Source organism: Macaca thibetana, chromosome 14 (genome assembly GCF_024542745.1).
Source record: "Macaca thibetana thibetana isolate TM-01 chromosome 14, ASM2454274v1, whole genome shotgun sequence".
Classification (NCBI taxonomy): domain Eukaryota; kingdom Metazoa; phylum Chordata; class Mammalia; order Primates; family Cercopithecidae; genus Macaca; species Macaca thibetana.
The window spans coordinates 1,500,937-1,517,600 of NC_065591.1; the positions used below are offsets into that span (position 1 = coordinate 1,500,937).

Consider the following 16,664-nt stretch of genomic DNA (forward strand, 5'->3'; position numbering starts at 1 on the left):
CTACAGGTGCCCATCACCATGCCCAGCTAATTTTTTTTTTTTTTTGGTATTTTTAGCAGAGACGGGGCCAGGCTGACCACTTCTGAAAGTGTTCTCCATGAAGCAGCTCATTTACTAACAATATCACTTATTCCCACACACACACCCCCTCCCAGATCTCTTCCATGTCTTTGCAGAACCAGCTCTCTTAAGTAAATATTCCACAGTCATATTTACAATGCAAATTTCAAGTAAAATTGCAATGCTTGCAAAAAAAAAAAAAAAAAAAAGAAATGTAGGATTCTGTGACGTTGATGAAAGTGACTTTGGAGAACCTCTGCTGGGAGCCAGGCAAGGCCACCACAGTGAAGATCAGGCAGTTCACCCTGAAAGAGAAGCTGGCCAAGGAGAAAAGATAGGGGCCTCGCAACGGGGTGGGTTGACCTCAAAGAGAGGCGTTCGTGAAGGATGAGAAGGAGCTCAGTTGTTTTTGCAATGTGACTCCCTTCAGCATCATTCTGTAATGGTCAACTGTGAAATGAAGGATGTTGCAGCAGGCAATCCTATGATTTTATCAAAAAATTATGCATGAAATATCCAACACTCGATTTTCTCTTTGTTGATTTCATGGAGAGTTACAACTGTGTCCTACATCTTGCTAACTATCATGTGTCATCTGTTCATTATTAAGGAAGGTTTCGGTTTTCTTTTGCTTTCTCTTCTACCCCCCACACCCCAAGCACAGACAGCATTGGTTCTGTTGGGCCCATTTCCAGTGGACGGCTGGCAGCAGGCTTTTCTCTGGTGCCCATTACTGAGGTAGGGAGGCCGTCTTTGATCTGCAGGTCACTGGGTCCTTCCTGGGCCAAACACCTCCCCCTCTTCCCCGGAGAAATCTCTTCATCACATAGCAAGACATAAATTTACCCACGGGAGCCACAGGCCAAGCAAAGAGAACGCCCAGTCAGCCATGGAGGGAGAAGTTTCCAGCATCTTATTCCGGACCCACTGACCCCACAGCAGCCCCTCCCGCCCCACTGGCCAGGCTGGATGCGGCCACCAACTCCCTACCTGCAGTGTGGTCCACCCTCATGGAGTCTCATCAAAGTGTACCCTTAAAGAGGGTTCCTTTCATTTCAGCATTTTTTTTTTTTTTGAGACGGAGCTCTGTCGTCCAGGTTGGAGTGCAGTGATGTGATCTCGGCTCACTGCAAGCTCTGCCTCCCGGGTTCACGCCATTCTCCTGCCTCAACCTCCACAGCAGCTGGGACTACAGGCGCCCGCCACCACGCCCGGCTAATTTTTTTGTATTTTTAGTAGAGACAGGGTATCACCGTGTTAGCCAGGATGGTCTCGATCTCCTGACCTCGTGATCCACCCGCCTCGGCCTCCCAAAGTGCTGGGATTACAGGCGTGAGCCACCGCGCCCGGCCTCATGTCAGCTTTAATTGTCCTTTGCTGCTCAAAGGACTTCTAAGTGTTACCATTTACCAGGTAGAACTGAGAACTCTGTAGCTCCCCAGATTTCTCCAGGTTTTCTAGAACTCTCCTCCTGGCTGGTAAACCAGCCGGTTCTTTTGAGCTCACCCTGTTCTTGTAATACTTTGATAAATGCAGCCACAACAACCCACGCAGGAGGGGCCTTGTGTTTTCTGAACTCTTCCCTCAGGGATACACGATCTGGGACAGTCTTACCAAATACATAACAACTACCTTTCTCGCCTCTGATAACTTTCCTTTCCACCCACCTCCTGACCAATAAACCAAGGTCTCAATGCTATGTTTTTGTTCTGGTCGGTTTCTGGGTCAACCAGGATAGACCAATTATGCTGCCCAAACAAGCCACCCCCACGTTTCAGTGACTTCACATGACACAGGCTTGCTTCTTGTTCACATCGCAGGTCACTGCACATCAGCTGGTGACTCTGCTCTGTGCTTCGTCACTCTGGGACTCAGTTGGAAGCAGCAGCCACTGCTTGGAACATTAGTGGTCACAGTGGGGAGAAGAAACAGAGAATTCAGAAAACTGCAGCACGTGCTTCAAACTTCTTCCCACTGAGGCAAGCAAATCACACGGTCACACCTGCCTTAGAGAGGGCTCATGGAAGGGCCACTCTACCACCTGCCATCTGACCTGTTCCCAGAAGGAGAGGAGAACCAGGATGCCTATAAAGAGCCCTAATTACCACCCCGTTCTGTGCTCTGTGTGGCAACACTGCCAGTCCTATAGCTAGGCTTTGGCTAAATGAGCTTTTCTTTTTCACTCTAACATATTCATTTAAGGCTATAAATTTTTCTGTAAACAGTGATTTGGCTGCATGCAGTAAATTTGATAGCCCCATTATTTCATTAGGGGTTACAAAATGGTAAGCTTCTAATTCTACGATTTCTTCTTTATTCATAAACTGGAATACTTCCTCTAATTTTTTGGTTACCATAAGATATAGTTTGTCTATCAGAGACAGAATAAGTGTCTGATTATTTTCCTTTATTTAGTCATGTTCAAAATAATGACTTGATTCCTAGAATCCTCTAAAGGCAACTGTGTTTTACAGTTTGCATACTGTCTGTATTATTATTATTATTTTTTTTGTGTGTGTGTGTGTATGATTACTCACTCCTAGTTTAAACATACTTGATGTGTATCAGTCCAGTTAAGAAATTGGTGTTCAGATTGTCCCAGGTCCATCTATAGAGATATAGAGAGTTTCTCCAGGTTTGACTCTTACCCTTTTTTTTTTTTTTTTTTTTTTTTTTTTTGAGATGAAGTCTTGCTCTTGTTGCTCAGGCTGGAGTGCAATGGTGCCATCTCAGCTCACTGCAATCTTTGCCTCCCAGGTTCAAAAGATTCTCCTGCCTTAGCCACCCAAGTAGCTGGGATTACAGTCATGCACCACCACACCTGGCTAATTTTTTGCATTTAGTAGAGACAAGGTTTCACCATGTTGGTCAGGCTGGTCTCGAACTCTTGACCTCAAGTGATCCACTCGCCTCAGCCTCCCAATGTGCTGGGATTACAGGTGTCAGCCACCTTGCCCTGCTGACTCTTTAGTTCTTTTGATATGACTGCTTTAGTCTTAGTTATCATCTCTGCTTTCTGGGATGACAAGATGTTCTAGATTTATCTTGTTCACTTCCAGCTGATTCATCAGAAAAGCCAGGTTCCAAGGAGATACAATAAACAGCATTTGAAGACAACAGTCTTGGTGCTGGGCGTGTTCACTGCTACAGGATGGCTCATTGTTTCTAAGTCTTTCAGTGGAGGAGGAAACTATTTTTATAGTTTCCTATATAAAAATGGATATAATACATCATGGGATGGATAAAATACATCATGATTTCATATCGATATGTCTAATTCAAATTCAGGATGACAAGGTTTTTACTTAACCTCATCAGTTCCACACCAAAAATTCTAGTTCTGATACCAACCTAATTTATGCATTTGCTTTTTCCATACAACATTCACAGCAGGATATCAACCACACTCCCACTGCCACCATGACTTCTAAAAACAGCTTAGGAATTTTATTTTAGTGTTCTTTCTATGCTTAGGGCATATCCCACCAATAAATTACTGTGTTTCCAAATAACTTGAAATAAATAATTCAACTCTATTAATATTGCCTCTTTTTTTTTTTTTTTTTGAGATAGAGTCTTGCTCTATCGCCCGGCTGGAGTGCAATGGTGCCAGGTTCACTGCAACCTCCACCTCCTGAGTTCAAGTGATTCTCCTGCCTCAGTCTCCTGAGTAGCTAGGATTACAGGCCCACACCACCACACCCGGCTAATTTTTGTATTTTTAGCAGAGACGGGGTTTCACAATGTTGGCCAGGCTGGTCTCGAACTCCTGACCTCAGGCGATCTGCCCCCCGGCCTCCCAAAGTGCTGGGATTACAGGTGTGAGCCACCGCGCCCGTCCCTCACCCAACCCCCTGTAGTTTTCAGCAGCATCTTCTGCTTCTGTGGCCCTCACCTGAGGAACAGTTCTGTCTCCATCAGATCAATAGCTGGAAAGACCTGGAGAGAGAGGGGTTCTGAGAAAAGAGGGGTCAGCCGGGAAGGAGACGAGAGGCAGGGGAGACAGCCAGCCCCATCCTAGCACCTTCCACCGACATCACCATCAGACCCAAGCAGTCCGAAATACAACAAGAACAAGAAAACCGTAGCCATAGCCAGAGTAATGACGCCGAACAACAGAGAAATCAGCAAGGTATGTGTTTCAGTTTGTCAGCACGGTATTTTTATTAGTTTCCATTTAAGATAAAGCAGAGCTTTGGACATGCAAAGCCACTCCAAGGAAGCCTCTTAAACGCACACCTTGTTGCAGGTGGGACGCTCATGGCCAGCTGCTCTAGCTGGAAAAGACAGGACTGCAAGTGGGTTCAGGAGCTTAGGCCTCTGAATAGATGAGCAAAGGCAAGGCTAGCGGGTGAGGGGTGATTCAGCCTAGTTGCAGGTGACTTGGGAAGAGAATTTGTTAGTAGAGACAATGGACATTAATTAGGGTCAACTCTCCTTAGGAAAAAGCAGCCAGATATGGCTCCATTCTATAGCGGGGAATGGACTCTGAGCAGTGGTTTGAGGCTCAACAATGAAGCACAGGTCACAGCTTCGGAAGACAGGATTAGCAGGACTCACATGAGGCCTGAGTCCAGAGCCTCAGATCTTGCACTGGCAGCACACGGGGACACAGCAGCTAGACTGGGAACAGCAGGGCTTGCAGCAGCTGGACTGGCAGCAGGATGACCCACAGCCTGAGGAGCAGTAACAGGGCTTGCAGCAGCTGGACTGACAGCAGCAGGGTTTGCAGCAGCTGGACTGGCAGCAGGATGACCCACAGCCTGAGGAGGAGCAGCAGGGTTTACAGCAGCTGCACTGGAAGCAGGCACAAGGGCCACAGAACCCTTTGGAGCCCCCACAGGAGCCACAGCCCCCCTTGGAACCTCCACAAGAGCCACAGCCCCCCTTGGAACCTCCACAAGAGCCACAGCCCCCCTTGGAGCCCCCACAGGAGCCACAGCCCCCCTTGGAGCCTCCACAGGAGCCACAGCCCCCCTTGGAACCTCCACAAGAGGCACAGCCCCCCTTGGAACCCCCACAGGAGCCACAGCCCCCCTTGGAACCTCCACAAGAGCCACAGCCCCCCTTGGAACCCCCACAGGAGCCACAGCCCCCCTTGGAGCCTCCACAGGAGCCACAGCTAGAGCAGGAACAGGCTGGCACACAGCAGCACACGGGCTTGCAGCAGCAGACGGGCACACAGCAGCTGGAGCCACAGCCTCCACAGCCCCCACAGCTGGAGCCACAGCCCCCACAACTGGAGCCACAGCCCCCACAGCTGGAGCCACAGCCTCCAGAGCAGCCACAGCAGCCCATGGTTCTGGTGGATTGAGGGTGGAGCAGGTAGAGGAGCAGGTGAGAGGGAGGTGCAGGTGTAGAGCTCCCCGAGCCCGGGTTCTTTATACTCCTGCCCAGGGTCAGGTGAGAGGCTGGGCACACGGTCACTTCCTGGTTCCTGCTTGTGCCACTGGTCCCGGTATTCTCTTGTGCTTTGCATTTTTATAAATAACTCCTGTTTTCCTCGCACTGTTCTCGAATGTGCTGTCAGGTCTGCGATGGAAGCTGCCCCTTAGTAAACACTAGCAGGTGTCCCGCGGTGAGTTCCCCTTTCCATGTGACAAGAAGGAAGCGATGAGCAGGCAGTGACTCGCTCAGAGGCCTTGGTCTTGCTGAGGGTGATTTTGAGCCCAGGACTCCTGGCTTGCTCCCAGGAAGATTCCTCTGCTGGAGCCACGCGTCTTGCTTGGGACATGCCTGGGCCTTACACCTTCACGGTCCACAGCAGCTCCTGGCCCGCGGGCTGTTTCCAAAGGTCCCAGGACACGGGGCTTCAGCCCTCAGCTCGGCAGGGTCCTTTTCGGTGTAAGACTTTGTTGGAAGGTTTGGAGTGTTGACTGGGACGGGGATTTTAAGGACTTACTCTGGAGCTTGCTGCGTGCTCCCCATGGAAAATGTGCTCCTGTGACAACCGGGGTTTCTTCCAGGCCTTTCGGACCACCGGGGTGGCAGGGTTGACAGATAAAGTACAGGATGCCTGCTGGAACTTGAATTTCAAATAATCGAAGGCTGCCTTTTGAGGAAGCAAATCCAAGCATTCCAAGGTGCAGACACTTCTCTGCGTTGGGTCAGGACCCAGATCTCATCGCCTCCTGCAGCTGTTCCTCCTGCCGCCGCACGGTGTCGCTGTGGAGCAGGTTCCGCCCCAGCCTGGCCGGCCCAGGGGCTCCCGCACAGCTGCACCTGCGGACCGCAGAGGCCCTTCCAGGGACCGTGCGCGGAGGAGGATGCCCTGCCCGGGTGCCCGCCTGCTCCGGTCCCGGGCTCAGCCTGGGAAGCAGCAACTACATTCGGGTGCAGGCCCACTGGATGCTAAAGAAAGCCCGTGGAGAGCAGGGAACCGGATGGCCATTTGCCCCCGTGACCACAATACCTGTGAGTGCCCCGAGCCCAGTCAACGGGCCCCAGGCCACGGTGTAGACACCGGCTGGCACTCGGTGACTCTTCCCGCGTGTGCTGGAGCCCCACTGTGTTCTGGAGTAGGGGACTGTATCTCAGCGAGGAACAGAAAACCCATTAGGAGAGAGCCGCCTTGTGTTGGCTGTTCCTGCTGGAGGCGGCATCCTCCAGGTCTGGAACAGAGGAAACAGACACATTTGCTTCCTGATACATTTGCGTCCAGCGCCCGAAACATTTGCATCCAGCGCCAGATACATTTGCGTCCAGTGCCCGATACATTTGCGTCCAGTGCCCGATACATTTGCGTCCAGTGCCCGATACATATCCGTCCAGTGCCCGATACATTTTCTTCCAGCGTCCGATACCTTTGCGTCCAGCGCCCGATACATTTGCGTCCAGTGTCCGATACATTTCCGTCCAGCGCCCGATACGTTTGTTCCAGTGCTTGATACATTTGCGTCCAGTACCTAATACATTCGCCTCCAGTCCCCGAAGTAACGTATCAACACCTGCGCCGACTCCTAGTGACACCCTTGGGTCAGCTCCTTCCCTTGGGTACAAGAGGACTTTTTCTTTTTTTTACTTTGGGGACATCTTCCCTTTCGTGGGCCTTTGTTCTTCGTGGTCCATGGATGACCTTCAGGTTCGCTGAGTTGGGCCAAGAGGATCCTCAGAGGACGTCCTACGAGGCTCTGATGGAACAATCCACATGGAAGTGGTGTCCACCCTGTCCGGTGGGGAACCCCGTGAATATGTAGCTTTTGAGAAAATGCCCCTGAAATGTGTGTATTATATAAGGTGCATACGCTCCTGTCTAGTCATTTGCTATTTTAATTTTAGTTAATTTTATTTTTTTCACCTTTTCAGCTTAAAACAGTCATGAATATGAGTAGTCTTTTCTCCCATGTTCCACATTTGGAATTATCTGCAGACCCCTTCTTAACTACTTTGGGTTCATAGACTCTTCTGTGGATTTTTACAGAGCTTCTCCTTAAGCAAGTCTACAAACATGCACAAAAACACAGAATTTTACATAAAACTGTGCAGTATCTAGACAGGACCCGATGTCCACCTGTATCTGTAGGTTTCAGATCAAGAACCCAACAGAAGAGGGGGCACCAAGTAAGAGCGAGCTGGAAGGATTTCTCCTTCTAAAACGGGCTAGGCTGAACCCACAGATTTTTACTCCTCCACCACCTGAAACCACACTCAGATGAGAGGAAGGCTCAGGGGTGGTTTTTCCTGAGACGGTGAAGTGCTGGCTGATGCCTTGCAGCAGGGGAGGCTCCAGCAGAAGGACTTGCAGAAGAAGCGACAAGGAGAAGGCCAGCAGCAAAGTGCGTTTCTCGTGACGAAGATGGCAGACAGCATGATGGTGCAGGGCTTGGAGGCTAGGACATGAAGGGTAGTACAACACCTCTCTCTCTCTCTCTCTCTCTCTCTCTCTCTCTCTCTCTCTCTCTCAGTACTACTCCTTCTGGGTGAAGTCAGATGCTGTGCCAATAGCAGCCCCATGGAGAGTCCTGCAGGTGAGAAGCTGAGGCCTCCCACCCACAAGCCAAGGCATGTACCATCCTGGAAGTGGGTCAATACCAGCCGAGCCTTCAGGGGATGCAGCCCCAGACCCCCAGCCAGAACCACCCAGCAACGTTTGGAGCTTGACAGAGAAGAATGAAAAGATCTTGTGAAGGTGCTCACATCTGCAATCCCAGCATTTTGGGAGGCTGAGGTGGGAGGATCACTTGAGCCCAGGAGTTTGAGACCAGTCTGGGTAACGTAGTGATACCTCATCTCTACAAAAACATACAAAAATTAGCTGGGTGTGTGAGTGCACACATGTAGTTCCAGCTACTCGGAAGGCTGAGGTGGGAGGATTTCTTGAGCCCAGGAAGTCGAGGCTGCAGGGAGCTATGACTGCACCACTGCACTGTAGACTGGGTGACAGACCGAGACTCTGTCTCACACACACACACACACACACACACAAAAAAAAAAAAAAAAAAAAAAGAAAGAAAAGAAAAAGGTAAGGCCAGTAAAACAAAAGAAATTTTTAACTTCATTTCATTATTAACAAATGCACACAATTTCTGAATCAAATAGAAGACTCCAATACGATTATTTAAAAATAGCAAGTCATAAGTAGGGTTTGTCCCACGAATGTTAAGATGGCTCACCGTCAGGAAATGTACCATTTTGTACTCATTACAAAAGTGCCTTGAGGGAGACAAGGATTCCCACGTTCACCTCAGCAGGTGTAACGATTAGCTATGGCGTGCCTGACCATGAGCTGAGGGAAAGAAGTGTCTTTTTCAACTTGATAAATTCCGGATGGAAGTATGAGGTTCTTGTGAAGGTAAATGTGCTGTATCTAAAGAAGAAATGACGGGTAGGATGCTCATGACTGGCTGGGGGTACAGGAAGAAGGCGGATCAGAAGCACTGGATGGCACTCAGGTCGGCGCAGGAGACGCTAGTCTGAGGGGATCACCCACCTCTGTGCGGGGCCAGGGAAGATGGTGGCTGATCTCAGACTGTGTTAAACATGCATGTTAAAATTTTCACAGTCACCACCGGGGAAAAGTAGAAATAAAAACATCAGTGCAAAGCACTAGAAAAAGAGGAGAAAGGAAGAAAGAAACTTTTTCAAGTCCACAGAAGCAAGAAAAGAGAATTTTAAAAGCCTATGAAAAGGAAAAAGTAAAAATAAGAAAAGCACGGAAACAGTAGCACCCGTGAGATGGTAGAGATGGTGCTGACCCACGGGCATGATGAGGGGCCAGGATCGATGCCCACCAGGGAGGCCAGCAGCCCAGCAACGCCAATGCAGGACTGTTTACAAGAGCACCTGAGGGCAGCAACCTGCACTCTCTTTTGGCACCAGGGACTGGTTTTGTAGAAAGCAATTTTTCCACGGACCCAGGGGGGTGGTTGGGGGCTGGATTCAGGATGAAACTCTTCCATCTCAGATCATCAGGGATTAGATTCTTGTAAGGAACACGCACCCTAGATCCCTCGTGCGCACCGTTCACAGTAGGATTCTCGCTCCTATGACAATCTAATGTGGCGGCTGAAGGGATGGGAGGTCGTGCTCGCTCGCCTTCCACTCACCTCCTTCTGTGCGGCCTGGTTCCTAACAGGCCATGGTCTGTGCCCTGGGGGTTGAGGACCCCTGTCCTAGGACACCGGGTCCTCCTTGGCTGTAGCCCCCACCCACCTGGAGGCTGTGGAAAGGGCCCGAGTAGGTGGAAAGCAGAGATGTCATCAGGCTCGTTTTTCTCTCTGGGAATGCAGCTGGGCTCTGCTGCAATAACCATCGCCCGTGTAGTTAATTGCTCAGTGTTGGTCTTCATTCTATTGCCCTCAGCGCTTCTTGCCTTGCCTGTCCCTACCTCACTTCTTTAATTGGAATAAATCCCAATTGTGTAGGGTCCGTGTGACTTTCCCCAGAGTCCCAGGTGCTGTCATCTTAGATTTCTGCCATTTGGAAGGCTGTCTTCCTGTTTTCTTCTACTTGGAGGACGTTTTGTCGCCATGTTCTTGGGTCATGTTTGGTTTTGTCTACTTTTTGGAGAAATTGATCCCCTATCTTTGGGTTTACGACCTCTCTGAGGAGCATCTAGGAGCAGCTCTCTGTGAGCACCCTCAGCCCAGACAGCCACGGCAGACTGGCCGGTGATTTGCAGAAGCGGCAACGTTGATTCAGCCTTTGGAGTTCCGTCACCAAACCGCCAGGGGCTCGGTCCTCAGCGTTCTGCATTCATTCTTTCCTGGAACATGCTATGCTCTTTGGGACTAAACTTTCAGATCTTCCTGCGGGTCATGGTGCATTTCTTTGACTTTTGAATCTGTTTTCTGCTCCGTTTGTTAAAGGCTCTGCTACTTACACCGATGCTGTGGCTTTCCTGTCCTCCTCGTCTGCAAACCTCTCTCTGGTGATTCCACGGCTTTGTGCTTTAGCCACACTGTGAGTATCTCGAATCTTTCTTGGATGTCGTCGATCCAAGTCCCAGCCACCTCCGTTCCGCTCCTCACTCTTCCTAACCAGCAACTCGAACCGTAATGACCTCCCTCTGGTGCTCATTTATTTCCCAAGGCCTCCACTCTTCCTTTTAAAACTTACTCTATAGGCCAGATGCGGAGGCTCACGCCTGTAATCCCAACACTTTGGGAGGCCGAGGCAGGCAGATCCCTTGAGGTCAGGAGTTTGAGGCCAGTCTGGCCAACATGGTGAAATCCCGTCTCTACTAAAAATACAAAAATTAGTGGGGTGTGGTGGCGGGCACCTGTAATCCCAACTACTTGGGAGGCTGAAGCAGGAGAATCCGTTGAACCTGGGAGGCGGAGTTTGCAGTGAGCCGAGATCACATCATTGCACTCCAGCCTGGGCGAAAGAGCAAAACTCCATCTCAAAAAATAAACAAATAAACAAAATAAAACTCTCTATTTTTACCATCTCAACTGAGAGCCCTTTTAAAGTTACTATGCCATATTTGTAATTTGCTGCCGTATTTGTTATTATTTGCTGCATAATTCAACAATTTGCAGGAAATCTACTTTTGTCTCCTGAATGACGAGTTCAATTGGAAAGGTTTGTTTCCTTCCTTTCCTCCTCCTTTCGTTTTTTAAGGTTTGTTTTCGTAGCTGTTACAGAATCTCACGTTACCTCTCTTGGGTTTGGCCAGTCCTGTCTAGATCTTCTGCCTATGTTGAACCGAAAGGATGCTCCTGGTTCCCTTCACCCGGCACCTGAGGGCAGAGCTGCCAAGCTCTGGCGAGCGCCTGGGGTGCCTGATGGTCTGCTCACGTCCAGTGCGGCCTTGGGCAGGGTTGGTGGGGGACGGATTTGTTAGGATGCCTGGGCTCTGTGCTCACGATCCAGGTCTTATGAAACGTCCCCACCCCAGCCTCACCGCGTCCCGTCGGGAGGAGTGAACTGTTGCCACACAGGGCTGCATCCTCTACTCAGTGTGTCCCCTTGGAAGACGGTATTTTCAACACAGTGAGCACTTCCCTCTCTGTGGGTTTCTCTCAGTCCCCTGCTCCCCCCGGCCCCCATTAGCAATGGGAACTATGGAGCCTATAACCCTCTCTCTCACCTCTTCCAGACAAGACAAGACCTTTCACCCAAAGCTTGAAAGATATTCGTTTTTACCATCTAATAATGTTGGCGAGGCAGAAAATAAAATGACAAGACAAAGTGAGAATAGTGTTTAAAAACGTCGGAAATTAAACTCAAGTACACACCTGTGGAAAAACAAAGTGCACTGTTTGGACACGAGGGATTCGTTCTCTCAATATCCAAATAACTTTTGAAGCAGTAATAGAAGTCAAAAAAGTATATAATTTATATTGGAGTAAAAGAATCAGCCTCAGTAATAGTTAATTGAAGAGATTAACAACAGGGTGATAAATGAGATTCTCCATCCACCCATGAAATTCCTGAAGATTTTTAACATGAACGATACTCACCATGTGAGGCTGTGTATGCAGCAGCCAGGAGTCCTGAGCGCCCCACGACCTGAGGCTGGTGGAGGAGAGGCTGAATGCCGTGCACCCACATGTTAAGACAGAACCAGGACACAACATTTGTTCCTCCATTTGCCTCTTTAATTATATGGATGAGCACATATACACCATGGAATACTATGCAGCCATAAAAAAGGATGAGTTCGTGTCCTTTGTAGGGACATGGATGCAGCTGGAAACCATCATTCTCGGCAAACTATCGCAAGAACAGAAAACCAAACACCGCATGTTCTCACTCACAGGTGGGAACTGAACAATGAGACCACTTGGACTCGGGAAGGGGAACATCACACACCAGGGCCTATCATGGGGAGGGGGGAGGGGGGAGGGATTGCATTGGGAGTTATTCCTGAGGTAAATGACGAGTTGATGGGTGCTGACGAGTTGATGGGTGCAGCACACCAACATGGCACAAGTATACATATGTAACAAACCTGCACGTTATGCACATGTACCCTACAACTTAAAGTATAATAAAAATAAATAAATAAATAAATAAATAAATAAATTATATGGATGAAAGCTTAGTTTTTAAAAAATTCTCTTTACACAGAGGTCACAGTCTCAAAGAAAAACGTGGTGCCATTGGTGGGAAGAAAACAACCAAAATGATCTTCGTAGAACACCTGTTCTCTGCCGGTCACGTGAGGAAAACAGAAGGCGGGTGATCAGGTTCAGTACAAGGTCCAGTTCCAAGGAGGAAGTGGCTACATTTAGAAAGGTAAGCAGGTGGGTGTTGGATCAGGCCAATGAGAACCGGAAGTCCAGCAAACAGATAATCACATACCCAGGAAGTGCTGGCAATGATGGAGTGACCGAGGTAGTCTGGTGTTTCAAGGCCCTGTGACATTGCAGATAAGCCCAAGTTCCTCCACATCTCCAGGTCTGGCTCCTGCATGCACTAGGGGCTTCTTAGGGCCTGATGTGCCACACAGCTATGAGGTAGGTCTCAGAGTGACCCTACCCAGGGATATAAGGGGCCCAGGCTCAGGAAGCTCCACACCTGCACCTCCCTCTCACCTGTTCCTCTACCTGCTCAATCCACCAGAACCATGGGCTGCTGTGGCTGCTCTGGAGGCTGTGGCTCCGGCTATGGGGGCTGTGGCTCCAGCCGCTGTGTGCCTGTCTGCTGCTGCAAACCCGTGTGCTGCTGTGTGCCAGCCTGTTCCTGCTCCAGCTGTGGCTCCTGTGGGGGCTCCAAGGGAGGCTGTGGTTCTTGTGGCTGCTCCCAGTCCAGCTGCTGCAAGCCCTGCTGCTCCCAGTCCAGCTGCTGTGTCCCCGTGTGCTGCCAGTGTAAGATCTGAGGCTCTGGCTGCAGACCGTAGGTGGCCCGACTGGCGAAGCGTCCAGCTGCCCAGCTTCCTCGCTCTGGGTTCTCTGGTGCTCCACTGTCTCCACTGTGTCCTCACTGGCTTCATCCACTCCACACCAGCGCTCCTGAAACTGACTGGGGACCCCTTCTGGCTCACTGCCTGTTACTTCTCCTGAACTTCCTCTCCCTGTTCCGCACTCATTTAAGATCCAAAGTGGCCCACTGAGGCCCCAGAGGCAGCTCAGACTCCTTAGACCCTGACAGCTGCCCCTTTTTTCAGGAGTGTGATCCACCCTTAATCTCTCTGGCTATCTGTATGTCAAGACTGAATCCTGACCCTCTAAATAAACAAAGTCTCGAGGCGCAAAGCTCAATCTCTTGTGGCTCTCTCCTTCCCACCTCTCTCTAATTCCCAGAAGCACCATCTTCCTGCCCGCCCCCGGGACTGTTCCCATTTCTCTCCCCTCAGCATCTTGCATGCCGTGGTCCATGTCTTCATGCACAGAACTAACGTCTACAGCTTTCTGCTCTGGGCCCCTTGTTGTGTTGGGCTCTGGAGATGACAGAGCAGAGTAAACCCAAGCTCACAATCTGGTGCGTGGGGAGAGGCGGGGAGAGGGACAGGTGGTGGGGGTGGTGGTGTCAGCCTCAGAGGCACCGCCGTCCTGTGGGAGGGAGGGAAGATCAGGGCCAGGCCACTTCAGCGGAAGGATGAGGAAGGGTCTGTATGCTGAGCCGTGTGGCACATCAGGCCCTAAGAAGCCCCTAGTGCATGCAGGAGCCAGACCTGGAGATGTGGAGGAACTTGGGCTTATCTGCAATGTCACGGGGCCTTGAAAAACTAGACATGGGAAGACAATGACTGCACACGATGCTCAGCTGCTGGACACAAGCTCGAAGGCAGCCAGGAGTTGAATAGATCCCCCCCAGAAAAATTCCATTTGAGGGAGCCCAAATGCTCAGTGCCTTCTAAGGCAACCTTGTCTGGAGACAAGCTTTCTTTCAGCTTTTACTTGGGGTTCAGGGCTGCATGTGCAGGCTTGCCATATAGATGAATTGCACGTCATGGGGTTTGGTGTGTAGATTATTTCATCAACCAGGTAAGAAGCATAGTATCCAATAGGTAGCTTTTCGATCCTCTCCCTCCTCCTGCCCCCACCCCACCCCACCCCCGCCGCCAAGTGCACCACAGTGCTGTCCTTCCCTTGTGTTCCTATGTACTCCGTGTTCAGGTCTGACTTATAAGTGGGGACATGCGACATTTGGCTTTCTGTTCCTGCATTAGTTTGCTAAGGATAATGACCTGCAGCTCCATCCATGTCCCTACAAAGGACATGACCTCATTCTTTTTGATGGCTGCATAGTATTCCATGGTGTATATGTACCACATTTTCTTTATCCAGTCTGTCATTGATGGACATTAGGACGTTACGTGAAGATGAAGGCAGAGGTTGGGGTGATGCTTCTGTAAGTCACAGAGGACCAAGGGTTGCCAGCAAGACCCAGAAGCTGGAAGAGACCAGAGCAGAGGCTCCGTCACAGCCCCAGAAGGAACCAGCCCTGGCCACCCCTGCATCTCGGACTTCTGTCCCCCAGGATTGGGAGAGGGACGTTCTTGTCATTTGTGGTCCTTTGTTAGGGCTGCCCCAGGAAGCAAGTACAAGCAGTGGTTCAGTCAGAGCAGGAAAAGCAGCCATTCGGGGTATTTTCAGTCAGGCGGATCCAGAGTGGAAATCAGAAGCTTATGTTCTTGAGGGCAGCTCTGGGGGCTGGACCTCCCGGAAGGACTCCAGCCATCCACAGCGCTGGCCCCGGGAGACCCCAGGCTTCCAAGCTGTACTGGAACCCTGAGCTCCAGCGCACCTGCCATGTGGTCCAGGGACAGGGAGCCACCTCAGGGCATCCACAGCTGGTGACAGCACTGGGGTGTGCGTCTACCCAGGCCTTTTGCCGGGGAAGCAGGTGACCAGCTGCAGCTGAGGCCACAGGCGCCGAGCTCACCCTCGTGCACAGCAACACGTGAGCCCCGGCGCGGGCCTCTGCCTGCCTTCCTTTCCAGACCTGGGGAAAGGCATTCGATTGGCAGGACCTCACTCTTACCCTGGACTTGGAATGGTCATTTTTATCTTCTAGCTCCTGCAGTGTAGACAGAACCGGAGCAGGGGGTGGACACTCTGTGGGTGGGGCTTGCCTACTTCCTGCCTTTTTCCCCCTTCAGTCACCCCCCTACCAAGGCTTCTGTAGCCCTGTTTTGGAAGCCCTGGTACTGTACCCAGAAAGGATGTCCAGGATCTTGGCGTCTCGAACAAAGAATTGGACAAAACGCACGAACAAAGTGAGGAGAGCAAAAGCAGGGATTTATTGAGAATTAAAGTGCACTCCACGGCGTGGGAGCGGCTGAGCATAGGGGCTCAAGGATCCCGTCATAGAGTTTTTGTGAGTTCAGATACCCTCTACTGGGGGTCCGCCCTATGTAAATGAAGAGAATGAGTTGTAAAGTCGTTTGCTGGGTTTGTGCCCGTGGAGAGGACATGTCCTGTCATAGCTGAAGTGTGAATCCGCCTTATGTTCCCTGCCTCCAGACCGTATTTTCCTGCCTCAGCCCCAGGGTCTGCTTCACAGGCACACAGCTCCCGCAGACACACAGGCTCCCACACTTGGAAGGCTTCATGCCTTGCTGTCACTGTCTTGAAATCCTCGGCCGGGCGCGGTGGCTCACGCCTGTAATCCCAGCACTTTGGGAGGCCGAGACAGGCGAATTGATTGAGCTCAGGAGTTTGAAACAAGCCTGGGAAACATGGCGAAACCCTGTCTCTACTAAAATACAAAAAAAAAAAAATATATTAGCCAGGTGAGGTGGCATGCACCTGTAGTCCCAGCTACTCGGGAGGCTGAGGCAGGAGAATGGCGTGAACCTGGGAGGCGGAGCTTGCAGTGAGCCGAGATCCCACCTCTCTCCCTCCCCCAGGGTCCAACTCCTTGGATCCCTCCCGTGTCCTCACCTGAGCTCACCACACTCTCACCCCCGACTCTGGGCTTGGCGAATCAGACCCAGCATCGGATTGGCACAATGATGCATCGTGGCAATGAAGGGTTGACATCAAGAATGCAAATGTACCTGATATTGTAAATAATACCAGACATAAATGAGGCTGCATGTGGTGGCTCACACTTGTAATCCCAGCACTTTGGGAGGCTGAGGCAGGTGGATCACCTGAAGTCAGGGGTTCAAGACCAGCCTGGCCAACATGGCCAAACCCCGTCTCTACTAAAAATACATGGTGGCGGGCACCTGTAATCCCAGCTATTCGGCAGGCTGAGGCAGGAGA

The 16,664-nt window shown here is 50.6% G+C and overlaps 1 protein-coding gene across 13 annotated transcripts in view; it reads left to right on the plus strand.

Annotated features, from left to right (window-relative positions):
* Positions 1 to 16,664, plus strand: part of LOC126935852 (uncharacterized) — a 104,024-nt gene that overhangs the window by 62,110 nt on the left and 25,250 nt on the right. For 7 of the 13 annotated variants that reach the window (XR_007719319.1, XR_007719320.1, XM_050757938.1 and 4 more), the window contains 2 exons: positions 10,368 to 10,461; positions 12,577 to 12,744. Coding sequence is in view for 5 of the 13 variants with exons in the window: in XM_050757938.1 (XP_050613895.1) it covers positions 10,368 to 10,461; positions 12,577 to 12,744 (262 nt within the window). In the remaining 8 variants the exon portion in view is untranslated. Of the gene's footprint in view, positions 1 to 3,981; positions 4,193 to 7,964; positions 8,189 to 10,367; positions 12,266 to 12,576; positions 13,949 to 16,664 lie in introns of those variants that run through there. The other 6 variants (XR_007719323.1, XR_007719324.1, XR_007719322.1 and 3 more) reach the window with 6 other exon arrangements.